The sequence below is a fragment of the Suillus fuscotomentosus genome, assembly GCF_016647785.1.
Source record: "Suillus fuscotomentosus strain FC203 chromosome Unknown F5891scaffold_11, whole genome shotgun sequence".
Lineage (NCBI taxonomy): Eukaryota > Fungi > Basidiomycota > Agaricomycetes > Boletales > Suillaceae > Suillus > Suillus fuscotomentosus.
The window spans coordinates 852,447-875,540 of NW_024539523.1; the positions used below are offsets into that span (position 1 = coordinate 852,447).

General features: G+C 48.9%; 8 protein-coding genes across 8 annotated transcripts; 3 read left to right on the forward strand and 5 right to left on the reverse strand.

Moving 5' to 3' along the window:
• On the forward strand, positions 1 to 6,614 carry F5891DRAFT_1016337 (uncharacterized protein). The gene is made up of 10 exons (XM_041360932.1): positions 1 to 386; positions 436 to 903; positions 953 to 2,048; positions 2,090 to 3,534; positions 3,595 to 4,696; positions 4,746 to 5,107; positions 5,161 to 5,388; positions 5,437 to 5,515; positions 5,566 to 5,799; positions 5,850 to 6,614. Exons 1-10 carry the CDS (start codon positions 252 to 254, stop codon positions 6,386 to 6,388), a joined length of 5,688 nt encoding a protein of 1,895 aa, XP_041229610.1. The 5' UTR covers positions 1 to 251; the 3' UTR covers positions 6,389 to 6,614.
• A 514-nt stretch (positions 6,615 to 7,128) lies between these two features.
• On the reverse strand, positions 7,129 to 9,081 carry F5891DRAFT_1208983 (FAS1 domain-containing protein; the record flags this gene model as incomplete). Its single annotated transcript, XM_041369123.1, has 8 exons — positions 8,621 to 9,081; positions 8,500 to 8,571; positions 8,262 to 8,446; positions 8,078 to 8,238; positions 8,012 to 8,033; positions 7,875 to 7,963; positions 7,580 to 7,817; positions 7,129 to 7,526 (listed from the first exon to the last, which is right to left on the reverse strand). Exons 1-8 carry the CDS (start codon positions 8,788 to 8,790, stop codon positions 7,129 to 7,131), a joined length of 1,335 nt encoding a protein of 444 aa, XP_041229611.1. The 5' UTR covers positions 8,791 to 9,081.
• Positions 8,804 to 11,336, reverse strand: F5891DRAFT_1209005 (ATP synthase alpha/beta family, nucleotide-binding domain-containing protein; the record flags this gene model as incomplete). The annotated part of the gene is made up of 11 exons (XM_041369124.1): positions 8,804 to 9,202; positions 9,259 to 9,778; positions 9,827 to 10,182; positions 10,230 to 10,250; positions 10,304 to 10,436; positions 10,483 to 10,634; positions 10,690 to 10,830; positions 10,882 to 10,983; positions 11,032 to 11,075; positions 11,128 to 11,253; positions 11,294 to 11,336. 11 exons carry the CDS (start codon positions 11,334 to 11,336, stop codon positions 9,113 to 9,115), a joined length of 1,728 nt encoding a protein of 575 aa, XP_041229612.1. The 3' UTR covers positions 8,804 to 9,112.
• A 54-nt stretch (positions 11,337 to 11,390) lies between these two features.
• Positions 11,391 to 15,716, forward strand: F5891DRAFT_1162844 (uncharacterized protein; the record flags this gene model as incomplete). Its single annotated transcript, XM_041365302.1, has 16 exons — positions 11,391 to 11,754; positions 11,777 to 11,815; positions 11,864 to 11,901; positions 11,953 to 12,034; positions 12,082 to 12,376; positions 12,426 to 12,594; positions 12,644 to 13,134; positions 13,185 to 13,275; positions 13,329 to 13,432; positions 13,503 to 13,536; positions 14,050 to 14,053; positions 14,087 to 14,516; positions 14,569 to 14,871; positions 14,927 to 15,367; positions 15,420 to 15,463; positions 15,516 to 15,716. 16 exons carry the CDS (start codon positions 11,391 to 11,393, stop codon positions 15,575 to 15,577), a joined length of 2,991 nt encoding a protein of 996 aa, XP_041229613.1. The 3' UTR covers positions 15,578 to 15,716.
• A 49-nt stretch (positions 15,717 to 15,765) lies between these two features.
• F5891DRAFT_1141426 (NUDIX hydrolase domain-like protein) lies at positions 15,766 to 16,791 on the reverse strand. Its single transcript, XM_041364910.1, has 5 exons — positions 16,528 to 16,791; positions 16,431 to 16,471; positions 16,298 to 16,367; positions 16,119 to 16,243; positions 15,766 to 16,060 (listed from the first exon to the last, which is right to left on the reverse strand). Exons 1-5 carry the CDS (start codon positions 16,654 to 16,656, stop codon positions 15,829 to 15,831), a joined length of 597 nt encoding a protein of 198 aa, XP_041229614.1. The 5' UTR covers positions 16,657 to 16,791; the 3' UTR covers positions 15,766 to 15,828.
• A 327-nt stretch (positions 16,792 to 17,118) lies between these two features.
• F5891DRAFT_1016358 (Aldo keto reductase) lies at positions 17,119 to 18,935 on the reverse strand. The gene is made up of 9 exons (XM_041360933.1): positions 18,774 to 18,935; positions 18,630 to 18,715; positions 18,396 to 18,572; positions 18,314 to 18,338; positions 18,235 to 18,266; positions 17,960 to 18,179; positions 17,859 to 17,908; positions 17,649 to 17,805; positions 17,119 to 17,599 (listed from the first exon to the last, which is right to left on the reverse strand). Exons 1-9 carry the CDS (start codon positions 18,888 to 18,890, stop codon positions 17,435 to 17,437), a joined length of 1,029 nt encoding a protein of 342 aa, XP_041229615.1. The 5' UTR covers positions 18,891 to 18,935; the 3' UTR covers positions 17,119 to 17,434.
• Positions 18,936 to 20,481: 1,546 nt separating this feature from the next.
• F5891DRAFT_1016368 (uncharacterized protein) lies at positions 20,482 to 21,473 on the reverse strand (the record flags this gene model as incomplete). The annotated part of the gene is made up of 4 exons (XM_041360934.1): positions 21,147 to 21,473; positions 20,926 to 21,087; positions 20,717 to 20,869; positions 20,482 to 20,664 (listed from the first exon to the last, which is right to left on the reverse strand). Coding segments are annotated over exons 1-4 (744 nt in total), but the record flags the coding sequence as incomplete, so codon positions are not given.
• An 889-nt stretch (positions 21,474 to 22,362) lies between these two features.
• F5891DRAFT_1184992 (uncharacterized protein) lies at positions 22,363 to 22,865 on the forward strand (the record flags this gene model as incomplete). The annotated part of the gene is made up of 3 exons (XM_041366504.1): positions 22,363 to 22,385; positions 22,437 to 22,502; positions 22,550 to 22,865. The coding sequence occupies 3 exons, from the start codon at positions 22,363 to 22,365 to the stop codon at positions 22,863 to 22,865; spliced, it is 405 nt and encodes a 134-aa protein (XP_041229617.1).
• Between the last annotated feature and the right edge of the window lie 229 nt (positions 22,866 to 23,094).

The following is a 23,094-nucleotide window of genomic DNA, read 5'->3' on the forward strand; positions in this document are numbered from 1 at the left end:
CCGGCGCTGGCCAGTGCCACCAGAACCTAGAGAGCTAGTAGACTCTGAGAGTTCTCTGCTCACGCTCTTGCTAGTCGTCGTCAACAACGGCGACCAGCATCGCTTTCATACTACCCAACAACGGCCCATAGGTATCAATATCTGGTTCACGTTTCTTTTCTTTCTTCTTTACCCACTGCGTGTTGCTTTTTTTTTGAGTTCCACGGTGTCGTTTACGTGTTTCTCTTTCTCATTCTTGGTCTTCCTCTGGAATGTCGGCCACGTCTGCGCTTTTAGAGAGCCAACGTGAGCACGAACTTCACCTTCCATTTACTACCCAAGGAGGCGACAAGAAAATCGCGGACGAAGACGATGGCCTAGATATGCATCAAGTCCATAATACACAGGTAATATCACCTCAAATCCATGTCAAAATCACGCTCAAGGTTTAATCAGCCCAGGCTCCATATCTCAGCGGCGCCACCCGACGACGAATTGTCACCGATGGACACAGACGCTGAAATCCCATCGCGTTCAGGATCAGTCTCGTCCTCCCTTGACCCATACTATTTTGGCATTCAGACTCCTGCAGACTCACCTGCACTGCAGTTGTCCGAACCAGGATTCCCTCCCATGACACCTGAGACGCGGAGCCCTAATGAACCAGTTACGCCAGGGCGCGATCCGGCCAACATCGATAGGATGGGCCTCGTAGGTGTAGGCGAGCTAGCTACCCCAAGATGGGGTAAAATACAGAGGCATATGCACGACGAAGATGCAGATGGCCACGATGAGCAGATTCACGGAGATGATGTCCTTGAGGAGGATGTCACCGAACTCGTTATTGACGAACTCGAGAAGGACGGTCCCGATAGTCCATGGACCATCGAGGCAGTCGATGGCGAGTCAGACGGCAAGGATGAGGTATGATTTTGTCAGACCAGCATCATATAAACTCACAAGTGGTTTATAGCCAGTGGACGTAAAATCTGTTACCCGTACTCTCCGCTCACGTAGATCTATGGCGGATGAAAGTGGAGGAGAGGAAATTCTATATCCCCGCAAGCCTTTCGGCTCTGAGTTGTTATATCCCACTCATTTACCTAAACACCACCCTGCATCTCCAGAAGAGCCACCCTCACCACTTTTACCACCCCTCCCTACTGAGCAACCCTTCCTTGGTGGACCAGTGGTTGCATCTCCTCCTAGCGCTTTTACTTCCCAGCGTAAGGCTAAGAAGCGCACGTCGGACGAATTTGAGATGGACCATACAGGTTCTCTTGTCTCTAAAGTGTCGGGTATTCCAAAAGACCGCACTAGTTCAACAGCCAGAGACAAGGATGAGAAGTCCGCATCGACGCGCAAGCATCGTAGCATTGGGTCCAGTGTTTCTGGAAGTACCTCTCGCGATCGTGCCAGGCGTCGGGAAAGTCTCGCCGTTAGTACGCCAGGCAAACCTTCTGGTATACCCCCTCCGGTGGATGCTACTCCTGTGCGTTTGGAAAGGGAGAAACATACGCGTCAACTTTCCGGTGGATCTTCGTCGTCGAGTCATGAGGCTGCCCTTCACGCACACTCTCGGCGTGTGCATACCACAGATTTTTCCCACCTTCCCCCCTCTCCTTCGACAACCTCTATTCAGCATATTCTCCGGCATGCTGGCAGTGCCACTAGTACTACCAATCCACCTCTGCGTCCATCATCATCCCATAAGGATATGGCACAACCTCAAGGCCAACCACTAGTTCATCCCTCCCCTAGCGTTGCACACTCGCTTCTCCGTGGGACACAGGAAGGGTGGTCGGGTTTAGATGACGATGCTCACGCTGATGCTTTGCGTAAGCTCGACGGACTGTCGATGAAGACCGCACGCGCACGTGCGAGCGTTGGGAGTTTTGGCAGGCCTTCGAGTATGAGTCGCCCTGGAACACCTGCCGGCACTGCTAACAAATCTGGGGTGCACTGGGAGGGCATCAGCTCCGACGGTGGGGGCAAAATTTCTCGCCGGGGCAGCACTAAGGACAGGGAGAGAAAGGAGGAAGTTTCTCAACGTCAGCCTATTGGCCTTGGTATTTCTCTTTCCGGGATACTCCGCAGGAGCATTCCGAAGTTCGAGGTGGTGGGATTATCAGCAGCGACGAACATGCGTATAGCTCATCTGGCGTTGAGAAAACTCCCAAAAAGCCGGGTTCTATGAGTACACGGTTGAGTTTCACTCCAAAGCGTGGGTCTGCGTCATCCACTACATATACAACTACTCCGACGAGTTCGCGTGATTCCGCATCCATGTCAACAGCCACCAGTGTGACTTCAGTATCCGGCCCCTCGGCTTCTGGTCGTCATTCGACTGGTGCAGGGAAGGGAAGGCGGAACAGCGCGGGTAGTGATATTTCTAGCGCATACTCAGGTGGTGATGTGGCAGCGTTTAAGGACCGTCAACCTTCCTTCGCCGCCAGCGGCGAAGCTTTGGAAGAAGATCGGGTGCCTCCCGTCCCACCGTTACCCAAGGACTTATCTACTTATCGTTCCCCTCCTCAATCCTTGCATGGGATTGCATTTCCCCCTTCTGGTGCCGATGAGAGTGACATTGACCGCACTATGTCATTAGAGGTTCCCCCTGGTTCTTCGAAGCCATTGCCGCATTCGCACGCCCAATACTTGCAATCGTCTGCGAATTACGGAAGCCACTCCGCTCCCGAGTCTGCTCCTTCAATCACCAAGACGCCCTCGAAGAAATGGAGTTTCTCCAATGCACTCAATATCAAACTCACTCCATCAATGTCGTCGATGAAGGGGAAAGAGTCGACCAAATCTTCGAGTTTCCCTCTCAGTCCTCGATCGGTGCAGACGTTCGGGCAACAGTTGCGGAAGTCAGGATCTAGGGAGCAAGCGCTTTCTCCTCCCGTCGCTCCTGGTACTTCTTGGTCTCCTGGTCACCCAGATGCGATGGCATCTGCTGCATCCCTCGCATCTATGTCGTCTGTTGGATCTACCCGCACTCCGAAGTCTCCCGCTGTCTTATCTGGCAAGGCTCCTAGCCGCGCTGGAACGGCTTCGAGTGCCAGCCATCACACGACGTCCGCCTTATCCGCTGCTCATAATGCCCCGCTCAGCCCCTCGTCAATGCGGCGTCATCAATCCAAACGTCTTACGCCATCATCCATACCATTCTTCCGTCGCTCATCCTCTCAGAGCATGCAAATGCCCCCTTCAAACCCAGTTATCACATCAGTATCACCGACACTATCATCATCAGGCACTGGTGCCTCTGCAGCCCATCACGCTAAGGCAAGCCGCTCTCCGAACAAAGAATCAAGTCGTACCGTTCCGACTACTCCCGCCTCTTCACAGAAGAAATCATCCGTGCTTAGTCTTGGCCTGCCTTCATTGTTGAAATCTAGTTCACGGAGAAGTTTGCATGGGGACAAGAGTGACACTGGCACATTCAAGGAAAGCGCGAGGTCTAAGGATTCAGAGAAGGAAAAGTCAAAGCAAGACCAGAAGGATCGTAGTGAAAGCAGGATATCTTTGTTGATGGGACGTAAGAGAGGCAAGGTGTGTGCTTTCCCACTATTTATATTCGGGATGAATCTGACAATACTGTGGGCCTACCAGACCCTATCGTCCACAGATCCAAAAAAGAGTGCTTCTGCTATTGCTTTACCACCCATGCAGATGTCCGCATTACCTGCCACCACTGCTCAGCGTGTTGCAAATTTAAAGAATAGTTCCTCAACGTCTACCCCTGCATCTACCATTACCCGGACGCCATCTATATCGCGTGTGACCTCGCAGACTGTAAGCTCAATGCAAAAGCAGTCAGATGCCTCGCTGCGGAGTCGAAACCAACCGTTACCTACAATCGCTGGGTCGCCATCAGTTGGAACCACTGGGTACAGCGTGACAAAGGAGGCGAAGGATTACCCGCCGTCAGTGCTACTGAACTCGATAGGTGGTATGTCAAAGGAAACACCAACCAAGATTCCTCGCATTTCGAGCCGCACCTCAGCTGCAGGATCTCCAGGACTTGGAGGTACAACTGTAGCCAGTCGTCGCATTAGCCTTAATGTCACTGCGCCTTCGACGGACCCTTCACCCACGCCTGCCGATCCTACAATGAATGAGTTTGGTGTTCTGGAGAACGGTGACGCACAAGTTGCAAAAGCGTCGGGCGAAACGACAACGACAAGGCGGCTCTCTATCCGAGCTTCTCCGTCGATCAATTCCCGAGTTCCAAGGCAGGTCTCTGGGCCTCCATCCGCTGGCGGCATCCCTCGAAAGTCCAATCGTGATTCGGTCTCCTTCAGCACTCTACGTAAGGCGTCCACGGGCTCTGTGGCCTCCACTACCTCAATGGCTCCTCCCAGCGAAACAACACACTCGCATAGATTTTCTGCTTTGTCTCCGTCAAAAGGTTTGAAACTGCTTAGTCCTAAGATTTCTCTGTCTACACGTTCTTCGAACAACAATGGTTCAACGGCTAACGTACACCGGGCTCAAGCAGGGACTCCTGCCTCGAGTCGTCAGTCGCTATCGACTCCTTCTCCAGTCCCTAGCACTGTTGATGAAGAGGAACTCCTTGGCGATGAAGAGATGATGCAATACATCAGACGGCAGCAGACTAAGAAGATGGCACATGGCGCATCGCAGGCTGAATTGGACGATCTACTTAAGTTTCCAGAACCAATAGCACCAAGCGCTGGATTGACGCCTCAGGGTCAGTTGCTCTCTACTCCGAGAATCTCAATCATTGATTTTGCACGCAGAGGTGTTGAATTCTTCTCAGGCTCAGTTCCTGTCTGATTACGAGAAAGAAGAGATTCTCAACTATCCCCAGGTTTACTGTATAGGTTCTGGAAGCCCGAAGAAGAAGGCTCATCCTGAGATTGTTGTCAACAATTTCGGCTACGATGATGAACGTGGAGATTACCAGGTAGTCAACGGCGATCATCTCGCTTTCCGCTACGAAATCATGGATACCTTGGGCAAGGGCTCGTTCGGTCAAGTGCTGAGCTGTAGAGATCACCAGACAGGCGAATCTGTTGCGATTAAGATCATTCGCAATAAAAAGCGCTTCCATCATCAAGCACTGGTGGAGATCAAGATCCTAGACAATCTTCGTAAATGGGTATGCATCCATACTTACATCACTCTCGAAAGATGAATTAACGCGTCTTTCAGGATCACGAAGAGAAGCACCATGTCATCAAGATGACTGAGCACTTCTACTTCCGCAATCACCTCTGCATTGCCATGGAACTACTTAGCATCAATTTGTACGAACTGATCAAAGCAAACGGTTTTGTTGGATTCACAACGGCATTGATACGACGCTTCACAAGCCAGATGATATTGTCTCTGTGCTTGATGCGGCATCATCGCATAGTGCATTGCGATCTGAAGCCAGAGGTTCGTTGTTCTCGCATTGCATGCACTTTGTCTTATGACTCTGTTTAGAATGTCTTATTGCGACACCCTGCGAAGAGCGCTATCAAGGTCATAGACTTCGGCAGTAGCTGCTTAGAGCACGAGAAGAGTAAGTCCATTTTCACCACGGTCCCTGAGATTTTACTGAGCCACGCGTAGTCTATACTTATATTCAGAGTCGTTTCTATCGGTCGCCTGAAGTTATCCTGGGCATGAACTATCACATGGCTATCGACATGTGGAGTTTGGGTTGCATCCTCGCCGAGCTCTATACAGGATTCCCTATCTTCCCTGGCGAAAACGAGCAGGAGCAATTGTCTTGTATCATGGAGGTCTTGGGGCCCCCAGATAAGGACTTCATCAATCGTAGCTCGCGAAAGCGACTCTTCTTCGGTAAGATGACACATTGGCGACCTTCTATCACCTTCCTGACCCTTTCTAAGACAACAATGGCGCACCCCGACCCGTGGTGAACTCTAAAGGTCGTCGTAGACGACCAGGCACAAAAACACTTGCTCAAGTTCTACGATGTCAAGACGATGACTTTGTCGACTTCATTGCGCGGTGCCTTGTATGGGATCCCGAGCGAAGGATGAAACCTCAAGCAGCGCTGCAACATAACTTCCTCCGTGCAGGACGTCGAAGCAAGATCACTACCCCTTCGCCAGCCAATGCCAAGACTCTGCTTTCTTCATCTAGAACCAAGGTCACTGAGACACCCAAAAAGTCGCAGATTAGTGCTCCCACTCCGTTGACCGCCAGGACTTCACGAACGACCACGAATGGAGTACCCTCTACTCCAAACACGACTACTGTAGGATCATCATCTCGAACGTACCGGTCCGGCCAGTCCCACGGCCTTTCCTCCCAATATTCCAGTCGGACACTCAGTGGGTTCGCAGTGAGTCGTCAATCCTCATCGGAAATGCCGTTCGAACAAGAGCTTATGAGCTGGCTGCAGACAACAGCTTCTTTGAAATGAGCGACGATGCACACTTGACGCAAACACTTTTTTCGTTGTGCTTTCTAGTACTTACTCCTCGAGGAATTTTGCTAGTTGCTAGAGTCCTACCTACAACAAGCTGGCCTTCCTTGTTCATACCCGGTCTGCTGTATTTTACCCCTACTTGTCATTTGCATGTTATCCCATAGGTTTTCTGCATATCATCGTAATGCTCGCATCACTCAATATAGTCTCCTACCAGTCCTGTGGTTTACACGCCAATGACGTGTCCTTCAGGGAGTGATGAAAATAGGTCAGTCTAGCTTGATCAGACTTTTACATATAAAAGTGATTCCAGGTGTAAGCTACTACTGCATAGTCAGCACGTAGACTGGTCTCCAGCATGTTGTCGTGACACTAGCTTGTCCTCATTCTAGCTTGCTTGCTCGATCTCTGGGCTGCGTGCCCCTCGGCCTAGTTTACCGGATGGACGTGACCTCGACCATGACAACTTGCCCAATACTGCTCATGCATATGTGAAAGAGAGATGCAGTGAGACCGGTATATACATGTGTACAGCGAACAAACGTGCAGTGATATAGCCTGGTTGTCTGACATGCTTTCTAATTGTAGATAGATAACACCAGTACTTACAATGTTGCTGCGTACAGAGCTTTGTAGAACACGACATAAATATATACTTCGAGTTCAACTCACATAGTCATACCTATACAATGGCTTGAATGATCAGCGAAATATCATTCATATGTGCCATGGTCTTAATCTTGCATGGCCCATTGCGGCAGCCACTCCTCCCAATCCTCCCAGTCGACGTCCACCGATTCATGTTCATGTCCACGGTGTTTATGGTCTTCTTTATGATGGCCACGGGGGTCGAGCAGGTTCGTGATGACATGCAAAGCGCCATTCCGAGCGGGGATGTCATACGGTCCAACATCGTGACCGTTGACCACAAACCTGGTGAAGTAACGGGCAGGACCAGGAAGAGGAATCTTGGCTTTGTAGCGGGCAACCTGAACATTCAAGGAATGGTTCTCCAGCAGGGTGGGAAGGGTGAGATTGTAGGCATATAAAGGGTTGCCGGGAGAATCTACGAAGACGCCAGCTTCCCGGTCATCAATCAAGGCAGTATAAGATGTAGCATTGTGCACGTAGTCTATGGACAAACGAAGTTAGATTCACGACAAGATAACTGTTAAGAATGCTCGCCTGTGTGCAGCACGAGTTGAGGCACAACATGATACTCCAGAAGTTTCCTGAGCGCTCTAGCGCCAAAGGGCGAAAATAAGAAAAGTCTTAATTTTTTTGGAAGACGCTGGAATGCTCCTGATGTGGGGGCAAAGAAAGTGGCAAGTTCTGCGCCGACGAATGATATATGACAATCTTTGTCGGGAATCCGCCAATAATCGACTGCGCCAATTAAGCCCACGTGCTGAATAGCAGACGTCTGTACAATGTAAAGTATAAGAGAAGCAAATAAAAAGGAACAAGATTACAAACTTACCACGTATGAGAAGACTTCGGGAAAAGCAAACATCTCATTGAACAAGGAGGGGGGAGGCAAGAGTGGGATGTTGATACTGTGGATAACACCTGATCAATCGTAAGCATGTGCCCATTATTCAGTATCAAATCGCTCACCATTGCTAGCCTCAGTATCACGCTTTATGACATCTACCACGGTATTAATCCTGAGTCGAGGGGAACAATCGTGCTCTGAACACTCAAGCGCAATGGTTGGTAGTCCATGCTCCCATCATTCAATGTCAAATTCGTTGCATATGTAGAGTTTTGAACGAGTGCAGTAGAATCCAACTTCTTAGGCAAGATGTGATACGCGAGGATAGCGCGAATGATGCGGCAAGTGCCTCCTTACGGTGGTCCTTGTCACGAGACTCGGGGATGTTATCAAGTTCTTCAACCTGAAGGACGAGGTGGCCAAGGTCATAGGTGATATCAGGCTCATCCCCACGCTTAGGTGCGAGAGATGCGAAATCGAGCTGATGATTGTCGTCATCCCCGTGCGAGGGCTGACGGTGTGGAATACCTGTATTTGGAACCGCAAAAAAAGTGATGCTAGAGAGGAATAGCGTCGAGTAGGCGAGGAGCGCTGGCATAGGGGTACTTACCTGGCTGCAGGGTCGTCCAAAAGGTCGGTGACCTCGTCGCTCAAGTTGATGGCTTTGACTAAACGCGAGTACCTGCTGCGCTGTGAGCATGCGTCAGACCTGATACCATTGAACGAGTGACCTTTCGTCGTCTTTCAAAACCTGGTAAATTGTCCTATCCTCCGAAAGGGGAGCAAATATGCCCCAGCAGCGAACTAGCCCCTCGACGGGAAATTGCGGAAGCCAGGAAAGCGTAGGAAGAGCATACGCGCCTCCAACACAGAATATGGGCACAAGGTTATGAATTCTCATATTAGTGCGCGTACGTATCGGTGGAATCGATAATGGTGGAGGGCGAAATGCAATAAGAGGGGTAAGGCTCTTATATAACCCCTAATATTAATGCTCTCCGCAGCACAGGCCCTGGCATCAACTGCGTGTGACGACATGGGCGTCATTTGTAATAAACGTTATTGCACAGCATCAGACCTGATACAGGGGGACAGTGCTCTCGCAGAAGTTTCTACGTCGAGGTCAGCATGTACGCACTGCAGAGTCCAGAGTGTATCATAACTGGTATTATGTTATGGGCTACAAAGTGTTATGACAACGTCCGACCGCGAGCATGTTCGATCTACTCTACCATCTGGCGGAATTTGTCCTGGATTTCCGTGTGCAGCGCGTCCAGCTTCTGCATGATGGGTTCCTGTCCTTGCGAAGGAGACTGACAGACACACTCGGTCAGGCGAAAATGATCACAAGAGAATCACAGATACGTACCTCAAATTTCATTTGTGAGAGTTTAAACATGAGATCACTCGCAGTATCCTTAATTCTCGCGAACGTCAGATCGCCTTGCGCCACCGCTCTCAGCGCTGAATCGTGGAACGCGACAAAATTCTTCAACATTCCCGCAGTCTTGTAGAATGGACAGTAGCGGTCGTACTCGCTCATGCCATTCTGCTGCAGGAAGTCATCCTTGAGCATCCGCGCGACCTCCAGCGTAATTTTGTCCGATTCTCCTAGTGCGCTTTTCCCAACAAGTTGCACGATCTCAGCGAGATCCTCCTCCTTCTGCAGAATCTCCTTCGTTTTCATGCGTAAAGATACGAAGCCTGGTGAGTTGGACTCATAGTAAGGCTCAAGCACTTTTGTGTACTTGGAGTACGACAAGTTCCAGTTAACAGACGGGAAATGCTTGCGCTGCGCGAGCTTCTTGTCGAGGCCCCAAAAGACCTGCACGATACTAAGTGTAGAAGATGTGACGGGGTCCGAGAAGTCACCACCCGGTGGTGACACACTAAAATGTAATCAGGATAATGTCCACACAGAAGTAATTCCTACTTACGCCCCAACAATCGACACTGTTCCTTGCCTCGCTGGGCTACCCAGACACTTCACTTTCCCGGCACGCTCATAAAAGCTCGCCAGTTTGGTCGACAGATAGGCAGGATATCCTGAATCGGCCGGCATCTCTGCCAGACGACCCGAAATTTCACGTAGCGCCTCAGCCCAGCGTGATGTTGAATCTGCCATCATTGCGACGTTTGAACCCTGATCCCGGAAGTATTCTGAGAGTGTGATGCCGGTATAAATCGAGGCCTCGCGAGCTGCAACTGGCATATTGGAAGTGTTAGCAACGAGTGTGGTACGCTTCATAATGGGTTCTTGGCGAGAGGCAATCTCCATTGTAAGCTCAGGGAACTAAGGGATGTCAGTGTGTGCTTATATTGGATAGGCAGTGATATTACCTCCATCAACACTTCAGCCATCTAAAAATGGTATTCGAGGAATGAAGCAATTTGAAACATCTTGAATAACGCACCTCATTTCCTCGCTCACCACATCCGACATAGATGATGATATCGCTATTCGAGAACTTGGAGAGCGCTTGCGAGATGACGGTCTTTCCACAACCAAAAGCACCGGGGATGGCAGTGGTGCCACCTTGCACGCATCTATACACCTGTCAGCGGTGAACCATTGATAGTGGAATACACACACGGAAAAAGTGCATCCAGGATGCGCTGACCAGTCAACAAGGGAAAATCGGCGGTTTGTTTCTCGGCAACGGGTCGAGGGGCACGGACTGGCCACAGCTGCATCATGGAGTGCTTTGTTGTCCGACCCTCAAACTCGGTCTCCAACACGATGTCCTAATGAAGACAATCAGGTACAGAGATTATGGATGTAATTGTGCTGCGAACGCACATCGACTGTATAGCTGCCCTTTTCTGCGATGCGGGTGATGGTACCGAGAGCACGGGGAGGAAGCATGATCTTATGGTTGTCGACGAGCGAGTTTTCGTAGACACCGCCAAAGATGTCACCTCCTGATATGTGATCGCCGACCTTATACATATCAATCAGTACATTACTAATGTTCGATCAGTGTCGAGTCACCTTGTATGCGGCAGGAGTGAAGTCCCAGGATATCGAGCGATCCAGTGCCTCTGTGTTGATACCACGAGGTATGTAGATTGATTTGGACAGTTCTTGGATGGACTGTATCCCATTAAATAAGTTATCTACGCGGCTGAAATGAACGCTTACTCGGAGTGGTCTCTGAATACCATCGACAATATTACCCATCAGACCTGTGGAGAGCTGAGAAAGCACAATGCATGGTACATCATTTGAGTAACGCACCTGGACCCAACTCAACACTGAGGGGTTTACCTGTCCTTAGGACAGGGTCACCGACGGTCACGCCAGACGTCTCCTCGTACACCTGAATCGTTACTTTATCTGCCTCTATTCGAATGACCTCTACGCCTAATGAGTCTCGCTTCGTTCCAGTACCAAGGCTGCGCACCTCCGACAAGCTCGTCGTGGCCGACGCGAACAAGCTCGTACATAGCAGCTCCAATCATGTTCTCTGCAATGACAACAGGCCCTGAAACGCCATACACATGACCAAAACGAGATTCATGGTCTTCATCTTGGATTTTTGGGAGGTCGCGCTTTGCGTTCTGGAGAGCACCTGCCATCGTACACAACTACAAGCTGTGGGTCGAGCTTACCGGGGCAGCATGCCCAAAGCGGGGTATGAATATCCTCGGTGGTTGCCGCGGCGCGTTACCCAGTGCAGTGACGCGTCCCATAGCATAAGCAGTCTGTACTTGCTCGCCGTTCTCTCCGTCAGGAACACTTCTTTCACCATCCGACACGATGCCTCCAAAAGCGTAAGCCTATTCAGCACGCCTTTTCTGTTTCATGCTAACGATATTTATGTAGTGATTGGGAGAAATGTATGTACAGCTCGACAAGTCCATTGTGCGTCACTGATTTCCTGCAGACGAGAAGAAGGCCGATGACAAGGAGGAGAAGATTCAAGGTGTGTCAACTGTATTCCCTGCTTATGTTCTGTTCTAACACCTCTTAGCTCTTACAACTAGCGATATCCAGATCCTCAAAACCTATGTAAGTACAATATCCGTATGCTTTGTCCACCTACCAACGCATTCTCTGCAGGGTCAAGGCGCATACGCCGCAAAGTTGAAGAAGACAGAACACGACATCAAGGAAGTGCAGAAGCGGATAGATGAGAAGCTTGGTGCGCACAACTCTGCTCGCGTCGTTCATGAACTCATTTCAGTGCAGGCGTGAAGGAGTCTGACACAGGGCTTGCTCCGCCAAATCTCTGGGATCTTCCAGTTGACCGACAACGCATGGGAGCTCATCCATTGCAGGTTGCGCGGTGTACTAAAATCATTCCTGTTGATCCCAAGAAAGCCGAGGCCGCACGCGCCGTCAACCCTGTCGGTGCCGCTCAAGGCCAGAAGGGGGCCGACGAGCAGGACAAATATGTCATTAACATCAAACAAATAGCTAAATTTGTTGTTGGTCTCGGGGATCGAGTCGCCCCGACAGATATCGAAGAGGGTATGCGTGTGGGGTGTGCAGAATTATTTGTACAAAACGCTGGTGCACTAACATTTCAACAGTGTGGACCGGAATAAATACCAAATCCAAATCCCACTGCCACCCAAGATTGATGCTTCGGTGACGATGATGCAGGTTGAGGAGAAGCCCGACGTAACGTACTCGGACGTTGGTGGATGCAAAGAGCAAATTGAGAAGCTGCGTGAAGTCGTTGAGACGCCGCTACTATCAGTGAGTTGTTCTTACGCTCAGTCATGCTGAATCACTGACACTGTCCAAGCCCGAGCGCTTCGTCAAGCTCGGTATCGATCCACCAAAGGGAGTCCTTCTCTTTGGGCCACCAGGAACCGGCAAAACTCTTTGTGCACGCGCAGTCGCCAATCGCACAGATGCCACCTTCATCCGCGTCATTGGCTCAGAACTTGTGCAAAAGTATGTCGGCGAGGGTGCACGAATGGTTCGCGAGTTGTTTGAGATGGCCCGTTCAAAGAAAGCTTGTATTATTTTCTTTGACGAAGTCGATGCTATCGGTGGGGCGCGATTTGATGATGGCGCTGGTGGTGACAATGAGGTGCAGCGCACAATGCTGGAGCTGATTAACCAGCTGGATGGATTTGACCCCCGAGGGAATATCAAAGTGCTCATGGCCACAAATCGACCAGATACTCTTGACCCCGCATTATTACGTCCCGGTCGACTTGATCGGCGGGTGGAGTTTTCACTGCCTGATAATGAAGGGAGGGCTCATATTCTCAAGATTCATGCTCGAAGGTCAGAGACTACAGGTCCACACTTATCAGCTAGCTGATAAATTTCTTCAGTATGAGCGTCGAACGCGATATCCGATTCGACCTGATCGCTCGATTATGTCCCAATACGACGGGTGCTGAACTTCGCTCAGTTGCAACTGAGGTGAGAATTGACCATCTTCAGCACTAAACACATTATAATTGTATCCTATCTAGGCTGGCATGTTTGCAATTCGTGCCCGGCGGAAGGTCGCTACGGAGCGCGACTTCCTCGATGCTGTAGAGAAGGTCGTGCGACAAGGGACGAAGTTCTCGTCAACGTAAGCTATTGTTCATATTTTGCCTGAAGAAATCTCATCATATTTTGCTACTGCAGACCTCTATATCAAGTGTACAACTAGATTATTTGACTTTAAACTTGCATGTATCATTCTCCCAAATCACGCATTTTCATGGACCGCTTGAGCATTATCTTGTGGACAAGGACTGCAGCACTGAGCACACTCGAGTCTCGACCACTTTCGTATTAACTCAGACTATGGCAATTTCCTAACAAAGCTTTTACCGTGATCTCCGTGTCGAATGGGCGCGAGGTTCCATACAGCTCAATGTTCATGTGGGCCTGCGCTCGACTGTTCTTTGATGCCCTTGACCCTTTTACGCAGATTTATGAACTCCTTGTGTGCATTAAATATTCATGACCAAGTATCATGCTGCATGACGAGGAGGACACTATTTTGAATTGTCTGGTACATATATAACGTCTACCATGCATCTTGTGCTGGTTTATTATGATATATGGATGCCATAATTCGGAGGTACTGATGTCGACATGCTTGTTAGCTTAGAACTGCACCGAATATTGTACTGTATATCAAGGAACTGCTACTACTCAGGGGAGACTCGAGAGCTTGACTCGGAACTAGTAGCGGCCTAGTTCCGTACAATCATGATGATGACGATCAACCTTCCAGTGCGCGCCCTCACAGTGCGCACCATCCAACGGCGGCGGTACCATGTTCGTCGTGCACCGTTACCACCGTCCGCTGAATCTGCTCGACTTCTCGACTCGTTCGCAGCACATCCGCCACTTCCTCTAACGCTTTCAACCCTCGTGTCCTTCGGAAACCCTTTAACACCTGCATCTGTGCTGCGCTCAGTAACGTACGTACTCTCGGAGATACCAAGACGTATGGCCCAGCGCGTCCGCGCCCTGGAGGGGTTGCCATTCATTGTCGGCACTAATCCATATGTTACACGAACTCTCAACGGTCACAGAGACAGCTTCAATTTACTCGCCACTTATCCTGAAGTGCGCACACTTGAGGACAATAAACATTTTGTCGATGAACTAGATATACTTGTGCAGAGACATAGAAACGATATACCAACCATGGCCAAGGGGTGCGCTGGTACTTGTGCTTTGAATGATCAACCTGACTTCAACAACTCTTAGATTTCAAGAGTGCTCGCGGTACATGTCCCCGACTCAAATATCCAACTTCCTCGATGGTGCTATCAGATCCCGCATCTCTGTACGCCTGATTGCTGAACAACATATCGCGCTCTCACACGCACTTGCTACGGATCCAGGGGCCGCAGAGACTGGAGTGCTCTTGCACAATGGTGTCATTGATCCAAAGTGCTCCCCCGCGGCCATGGTCCGCATGTGTGGCGCATTCGTCAGCGAATTATGCGAGGCTACCCTTGGCGCAAGCCCCAACATCACGATTGACGGGTGTCCAGAAGCCACATTCACGTAAGTTTAACATATCTATAGCAGAACCTATCAATATAATCCTCCTCCTTACTAGCTATGTCCCTGTGCACCTTGAATATATCCTTACCGAAATGCTCAAGAATGCGTTCCGCGCTACCGTAGAGCACCACCACAAGCTTCATGGCCTTGCTTCATCCCACCCCCTACCACCCGTCCAAATCACTATCTCACCCCCTACTTCATCCCATCCATTCCTATCAATTCGAATTCGCGACCAGGGTGGTGGCGTCTCAGCGTCCAACATGGCTCGTATATTCTCATATGCTTTCACTACCGCAGGGCATGCCGACGACCATAACGGAGACGGTGGGCCCTACGCCGCACAGCATATTGGCGGGAGCGCAGCCATCGGGAGTGGTGGTGCAGGGGAAGGCGGGAACCTTTTTGGCGAGATTACAGAGAAGGGTATCCAGGTGGGCCTTGGAACAATTGCAGGTTTAGGGTATGGGCTCCCTTTGAGTCGGTTGTATGCAAAGTGTGTTCGCCTTTTCTTTTCATCCGTGTGTAGTCTCATATCGACTTCTTAGATATTTCGGTGGTTCATTGGATGTATTTTCGCTTGACGGGTGGGGTGAGTTCGACCAAGTATCCTGCATCGTTGGGATTTGCTGATGATTTTGCAGGCAGTGATGTCTTTATCAAACTTAGATGTCTACTAGATGATGCAGGTGACGCCGAGATATAGATCCATGGACTTAATAATGTTTAGCTGTACTTCACGCCCTCAACATTTTGCTGTTACCCTCACAGCTGTATCTGAGCAGTTATATTACTTGTGTTTGCCCAATATCCTGCTGACAATAATTAATACATCATGATGGCTTAAATGTGATTGTTTAGAAGGAGGTCTGCGATCAATCACCCTCTCCCAAGTTTGAATTGGTAAGTCACTGGACTGTGATTTCTTTGTAGATAGTGGTATGAATATGAATCCATTCAGTCATCTGAAATAACAGTGCTAAACCAGTGCTTCGTCATCGCGAATTCACCATCGTCTTGTGTTACAGAATCAATTCGGCCAACAAATTTCCGCCCTTGCACTAGGAGGGGCAGCCAGTGAGCATCACCATCCCACATCATTTCATACGGGATCGGTGGCAGTATCGCGTCTGCATCAGACGTAGCGGGTGACTCAAATGAGAACCACTTCGGTTGCATTTCGTCTGACCTGGGGCCAGTCCTTGAATTCAACAAATACTGCCGTTGCGCAGCCAAGAAGGACCTACTCTGTAGGTGTTCCTGAGTATGAACGGGCGGAAAATATCTCGATCTGGAAAGCCCACCCAACGGCGTTTGTCACGAACAACAGTGATCCTGCGTGCTCGAGGGGCGCATCAATACCGGCTTCTTCCTGAATCACAAGTCAATATCTGGCACTTGTGTTATAGAAATGGATTTGAGAGACTTTAAGTTCGCGCATCGCAGCTTCAGCGAGCGTCTCTCCTGGTTCCACCTTGCCACCAAACCCATTGTACCTGTTATTGTGGGTTCCAAAATCACTCTCCGTAATTGTGACGAATATACGGAAGCTTGCTTACTTGTTGATGCCAAACCCACGTTTCTTCAACCCGAGGAGAATCTGGGAATATGAAGCGTTCTCCTCGGATGGCTGGACTGTGTAATGCTAGTACACACCTTATCGCCCTGGATAATGAACGCGTTGGTATAGAACCGCTTGTGGTCGAATGGCAGCCAGTCTGCCACTCCCCCTTGAACGTATTCTGCGAGGTTTCCTTCGAGCCCAGGAGGAAGTCCAGATGTCATTTTGGCCTATGGTTCTCTTGTGATATTTCACAAATTGTATATATCTGGAGAAAATCTGCGCGTTCGTCGAATCCGCATTAGTCAGACCTTCGGCACCGAGTATCGGTGGAACTACTCGATGTACTTAAAGTAACGTCTGATCAAGGTGTTGTTTATTTCCAGGGCTCTTGCCAAACAAACGCTTTTGATCTGTACTACATACAGCGGCATTCAAGCACGAATATTATTTTAGTTCAGACAGCCTGAAAGAAGCTGACGGAACACATCATAGCGCACCCCCGACCACCTTGCAATGTTAATTCATAATTGTATGGGCCAAAAATGCGTGTGCGCGCCTCATTGTCGACCCCAACTTCTCAATACATTCGGAAGCCACTGCATCCCCCGCATTTTATCCAAAAAGTTCTTCGTGGACAGTGAAATGAAGACATGATATCAAGGTTTAACGCTGGTACTCGACCTCCGGGCTGACCCCTTCGTTCACGGTCAATTATACACAGCATTGTCAAGAATGAGAACACGAGGAGATACATTGTCTATTTACAGAGACGATGCCAATATGCATAATTTGCCACTATAAACACAATATGTCATCGAAAAGCCAACCGAAGGGGTGTCCTCGTAGATAGGAAAGTCACAGTAGGACGTTCGAGTGTACGCAAGTTCAGCAGTTTATAATCGGTCGACCGAAACATGCATCTGGCATTGCTGCATGTACGTACAAGTACAGTTGCAATCGTCGAGAATGTATCCATGGGGCTCAAATTCATGACACAGTTCAGGTGCTCTTCGGAAGTGGGGTCTCTGCATACAGCACCTTCATATCCGCTAAAGGATAGCGATCCCCAACCACCCAATCAGCCTTCTCCGCAATGATACGCACTTCCTGGACTGATTCAGTACTTAATGACACATCGATAGCACCGAGGTTCTCCTCGAGATACTGTGCGAGTCAAAACCATGAATGCCCGAGGGTGATATTAGCTACTGACCTTGATCTTCTTTGTACCCGGAATGGGGATGACATCCTCACCTTGGGCAAGAAGCCATGCCAACGCGACTTGTCCTGCAGTTGCATTATATTGCTCGCCTACTTTCTTCAGGTTATCTGCCAGTTTCAATATGTTCGGGAAGTTCTCCTTCGAGTATCTAACCAAGTACAGTTCGAGTGAGCCCCCACTAGGCACTGACATGACACATACCTAGGAACCATCCTCCTGAAATCATCAGAATCGAAGTCATCTGGAGATTTCTTTTTATGTGGTGAGTGTCCGAATGAGTTTAACTAACTTGCTATACTTACATACTGTCCCGTAATCAAACCACGCCCAAGAGGCGAGTAGGCAATTATTTTGATTCCGAGTTCGCGAGCCGTGTTCAGAATGTTGAGCTTTGAGTCCTCGATGTCGAGGGTGAAAGGGGAATACTCCACTTGGACGGCAGAGATAGGGTGCACTTTCTGAGCACGGCGCAAGGTGTCCGCACTGCATTCTGACAGCCCAAGATACTTCACTTTCCCCTGTCTTCCCAGCGATGAGCATGTGCTAGGGTGTCAGGAACTGTCGAACGTTCGCTTACTTAACAAGTTCTGCCATGGCGCCGACAGTTTCCTAGCTGATTTTAGAAAACTTCAAACAGCCCACAAACTGAGACGTACTTCGATTGGCGTTTGTTGATCAGGTCTGCATGGTGATGATGATAAAGTAAGTTGAGTAACCTGTTTAACACGCTGGGCGCACCTGTGCAAGTAGTAAAGCTCGACCTTGTCAACACCAAGCAACCTTTGTGATTTTGCAAATGACTCGTGAACATTTTTTGGAGATCCGTCAACCCCTCTACTGTCAGATCCACTGATGACGATACCGAATTTTGTAGAAAGAAAAATTTTGCTCCGCTTTTCGGGGTTCAGCTTAAACCTACGCTCCTGGTTTGTGAGGGGCTATGTAATACTGTTACAGTGCAGTACGACGTACCATTTGCCAATGAGCTCTTCGCTGTCTCCATAGATATTGGCAGTGTCCCAGAAAGTGCAGCCGAGCTCATACGCTTTATCCAGAACCTGTTGAAAGGGGCAGTCATGAATTAATGTGGCGTACAGCAGGGTGCTCGCGCTTCACCTTGAAGCGCTCCTCATCTGAATCAGTCTGACCGTAAAATGCTCCTATGCCCATGGCACCAAAGCCAATGGTAGAGACATCGTCGGTGCCAATTTTGCGTGTGGGATTCTTGGCCATAATGTTAGATATAGCTACTAAGGTGGCGGATACTGGAACTCACGAGAAGAAAGAAATGGCTTTATATCCCCCAGTCTCTTGGCTTAGTTATTCAACGGGTGACTAAGAGAGACTCGGACACACGCTGGATAGAGCTGACGCAATTGATATGTATGTCATGCTCGTGCCGCGGCCGTGACGTGGCATTGAAGCGGGACGCGGCACAACCGATAACAAAAAATCTGCGCATAAATTGGCGCCGAATTGCGTCGTCATTATTCAGACATTCGGCACCCAGTATGGGCTCCACGGTGGAACTATGTTGACGACAGGCCGCTTGTTTATTTCCAAGGTTCTTGCTGAGCGCTGAACAACAGGCTGGATCTGTATGTACATATTTGGTACATATACAATACAAGCGATGACCTTCGGTCGTTGTGTTCTATTTTATATTTGCCATATCTGTCTCTGTCCTCATTCACTCCTGAACATAAGCACACGTATTCTGACGGTTTTTGACACGGGACAGTGGGGTATATAGTTGACCACGCGCAAAAGGATCAGTTCTGAGATCTCGAATTGTGCGAGAGAGCGTAAGGCCTTGACATCCATTGAAAGTTGTCACATAAGCCAGTCTTGAAGGGAACTGCTTGCGATTCACTATCCAGCTTGAGCAATAGGGATGCCAGAAGGAAAATGTGATACGTGGGATACAGTGGTTCTCGAGGTTGTGGAACAGTCGGACTTCAACGAATTGACGATGTGGGGCAGTTATTCATACACGTGCAATCCTCACCAATCCTTTTTTCCACCGAGAGGTTGTGTTGTATGGTGCATATATATTAAAGCTAGATACAATGTCAGTCCTCAGTCGTGATGGAACAGACTAAGATTATAGTATACCTAGATACAACGTCAGTCTAGCGAGAGCGCTCGTCAGTATCTAGGTAGGACTCGAACCAACAAGAGAGCTCACCCTCAGTCGGTTCCATCACGACTGAGGGTGAGCTCTCTTGTTGGTTCGAGTCCTACCTAGATACTGACGAGCACTCTCGCTAGACTGACATTGTATCTAGCTTTAATAGGTCACATCAGGAAAAAACAAGGTGACTATATAGTACTATATAGCCAGGGTAGACCATATAGCCAAATAGCTATCCCCCCTCTATATAGCATGTGAGGCAACTATGTAGTACTACGTAGTACTATATAGTGCTATGTAGAACCAGGTAGCGCTACTATGTACTACCATAGTTCCCTTAAGTTCTACTACAGGCAGCTACATAGCACTACATAGTTCATGTAGCGCTACTACTGCCGGCTTCAAGCAGCAATATAGTCACACATATCACATATTAGTAGTAGTAGTAGTAGCACGCGGAATCGTGAAAACAATTGAATTTGAATGCCTAATAATGAACCAGTCAAGCTATTTTACGACTTGCTAGCCTCCGCATCATCCTGTTCCTCAAGTCGGTACTCTCGGATGGCATCTTCGAATGCCGCGTCACTGATCCGGGATGCAGACGACGAGATAGTGAGGGTGTCAACACCTGCATGGACACTTCAAAGCACGAAAGTAAGAATATCATTTTGAAAAAGAACACTGTTCAACGCACCGAGCCACGTCGTGCAGATTGACACGAATTTTGTCGAGGAGTTTGTAAGGCGCCGTCCGCTCGTTGAAGCGCTGCAAGGAGCAGAAATGTCCATGGTAGACAGTTCCATAAGTAGCCGACGTGAATTTGATATCTTCCTTCAGACCTTGTAACCATTCGTCGATACAACATTCGATCTACCAGTGATTCATCAGCGCCATCAAATTGAATATAGAATAAGAGACTCACAGTTGTAAGCACAAGAGCGATAACTTCGACGGGCATAGGATTAAAATATTTATGGTGGATGACGCCTTCGTCGTGTCGATTCGCGAACCACATGATGTTGATGCCCAGTTGCAGTAACTCCGTCTTGTAGATTCCCTTCTTCGACTTCCAATCCTATTAGTCCAAAGAGTTAGTACTTGAAATACCATGTAGATCATCAAAATATGTACCTTGAAAGCAAATACAGAACCGTCTTTCAAAGACTCTGCTAGATCCCTATTCTGTTGTATCACATCGTTGGAATTGCTCGACCGGAAACTGAAAAAAGATGCTGTCAGTGAACACATTTTTGTTTTGAGTTCCCCACGAACTTGTGATGTGCGGGTCAATAGCTTCGCAAAGTATGATATAGTAAATCAGTTGAAGAACACACGGAGATCAGATGACTCACCATTTTGACACCTGAAGGTGTCAATTTGACATTGATGCCTTTGATTTGACATGCCTCATGCCAGGCTTCTTTTGCCAACTGCGTCTCGACAGCAATGTTCTCGGGAAATGGCGCCTGGGAGACTATCAGACACCGGAAAATACAGGCTGCCGTCCCCAAAATCTCTTTGGACACATCATCGAAGTCGCTGACTTTCATGCGATGGCGTGAACCATCTGAATTTTTCTTGATCTTCGGCAGTACCATGCCATCGTCCAAAGTCTCCGAGTCGTCAAGTGGACGCTTGGACCCTCGAGCTATCGGCGACAGTTCTTCGGCGACATAGTCGTTGTCCTCGTCATCAATGTGGTCTTCAGGTCGGCGAGACTCATGGTCTGTTGACTCATCCGACTCGGAGTCATCAGATGGACTCAAAGTCGGAGCTGCTTGATAGTAGTAGAGGCGGATTAGTCTTAGTATACAATCAAAAGACTAGACACATACCTGTAGTAGTAGCCTTGCGCATGGCACTGGCGTTGCGCGACACTGGGGGTATTTTACCAGCACTGAATGTCAGTACCTTTGATTTGGACCGGGACAGCTTGGACACCATGTCGCAATCTGAGAACTAAATAAAAAATTTAATCAGTGATTATTCTGAGTTGCATCAAAGAAAACGGGTGAACGTACCATATTTTCTTCTGCCCTATCCATGTCGCTACGCAGCTCAGATGGCTCTTCCTCGAAGCCGTCGAGATCAGCATCGTAAGCAGCCCTCAGTGCTTTTTTCTTCTGTTTTTCTATCTTCTTTTCCTTGGTTTCTTGGCGATAGGTGACGTGCTGAGACTCAGAGACTGTAGAGTCGCTAGTGAGTGAGACATTCTCGCTCAATATTGTCAGGGCTTACCACGGTAGTTTTCTTTTTCAGTCGGGCGTCGCTGTCGACCACTTGCGGTGCGTGTAGGTGGTGGTACTTGTTGCGCTGGTTGCGCATCCTTCGATTTTGCGTGCTTTGAGGCGACCTTGCGACTGGTAGCCATGGTTGTCTGCAAGGGAACATTAGCTCACGGTAAGCTGATTTTATAGCGCTATGAAAGACATAAACAAAGACATCTAAACCTTGAATTTTTTTGTTGATTTCAGGGCGTGTAAAGTTCAGAGCTAAAGCTGTGATCAACAGACGGAAAATGATAAAAGCAGCAAGTGTACCGTTACTGCAGTGCAACATTTCCCTACCATGGTTATCTCAGTCTACAAGCGGTATGTAGTCTGCATCAAACACTCACCGGCATGCTCTGACAAATTGTATAGTACAGTGTCCCCAGCCATAGGCGACAAAACCGCTACCAGTAAAAATGGAAATATTATTGTCAAAAGGTTAGTTGCATGTCTTCATCACAGCCCCAATGCTCACCGGCTTGCAGGCCAAAGCTCGATGAGCCTATGTATCCACTTCCTCTGCCATTTCGCCAAACGCCCAGCCCTGTCATGGTTAGTCAGTCCTACTTGCAAAAACTAATTACGGAGCGTTGGGAGGCGGAATTGAAGAATTGCGAGCATGCAAAAAAGTTGCAGCTCTTGGAAATGGTGCCGGGTCCAGCTCTTACCTTACTGCAAGCAAACTTGCAAAGACTCATTGTAGAGCGCTGGGAGGCAGAAGTGAGGCGCTGTGAGGAGGCCAAACGGGCGCAACTGTTCAAATTAGTGCTTGCTGCCCATGGTATATCGAGACTAGTGTAGTGTGGTGCAGTAACCAGGGCAGGGCCTGCACAGGCCTGAAGTGCGCACCAGATCGGTGCCTCCACGAAAGGGTTAGTTACAGGGCCTGCCTTGAAAAAAAACTCATTAAAAATATTACGAAGTTAGAAAGCAACCTCGGAAACACTCACCATAGAGCAATCTTCGCTGTTCTCGAGTCGTACGACCTCGATGTCATCCGTTGGATCCCCCGTGACAGGCCTGAAGCGTG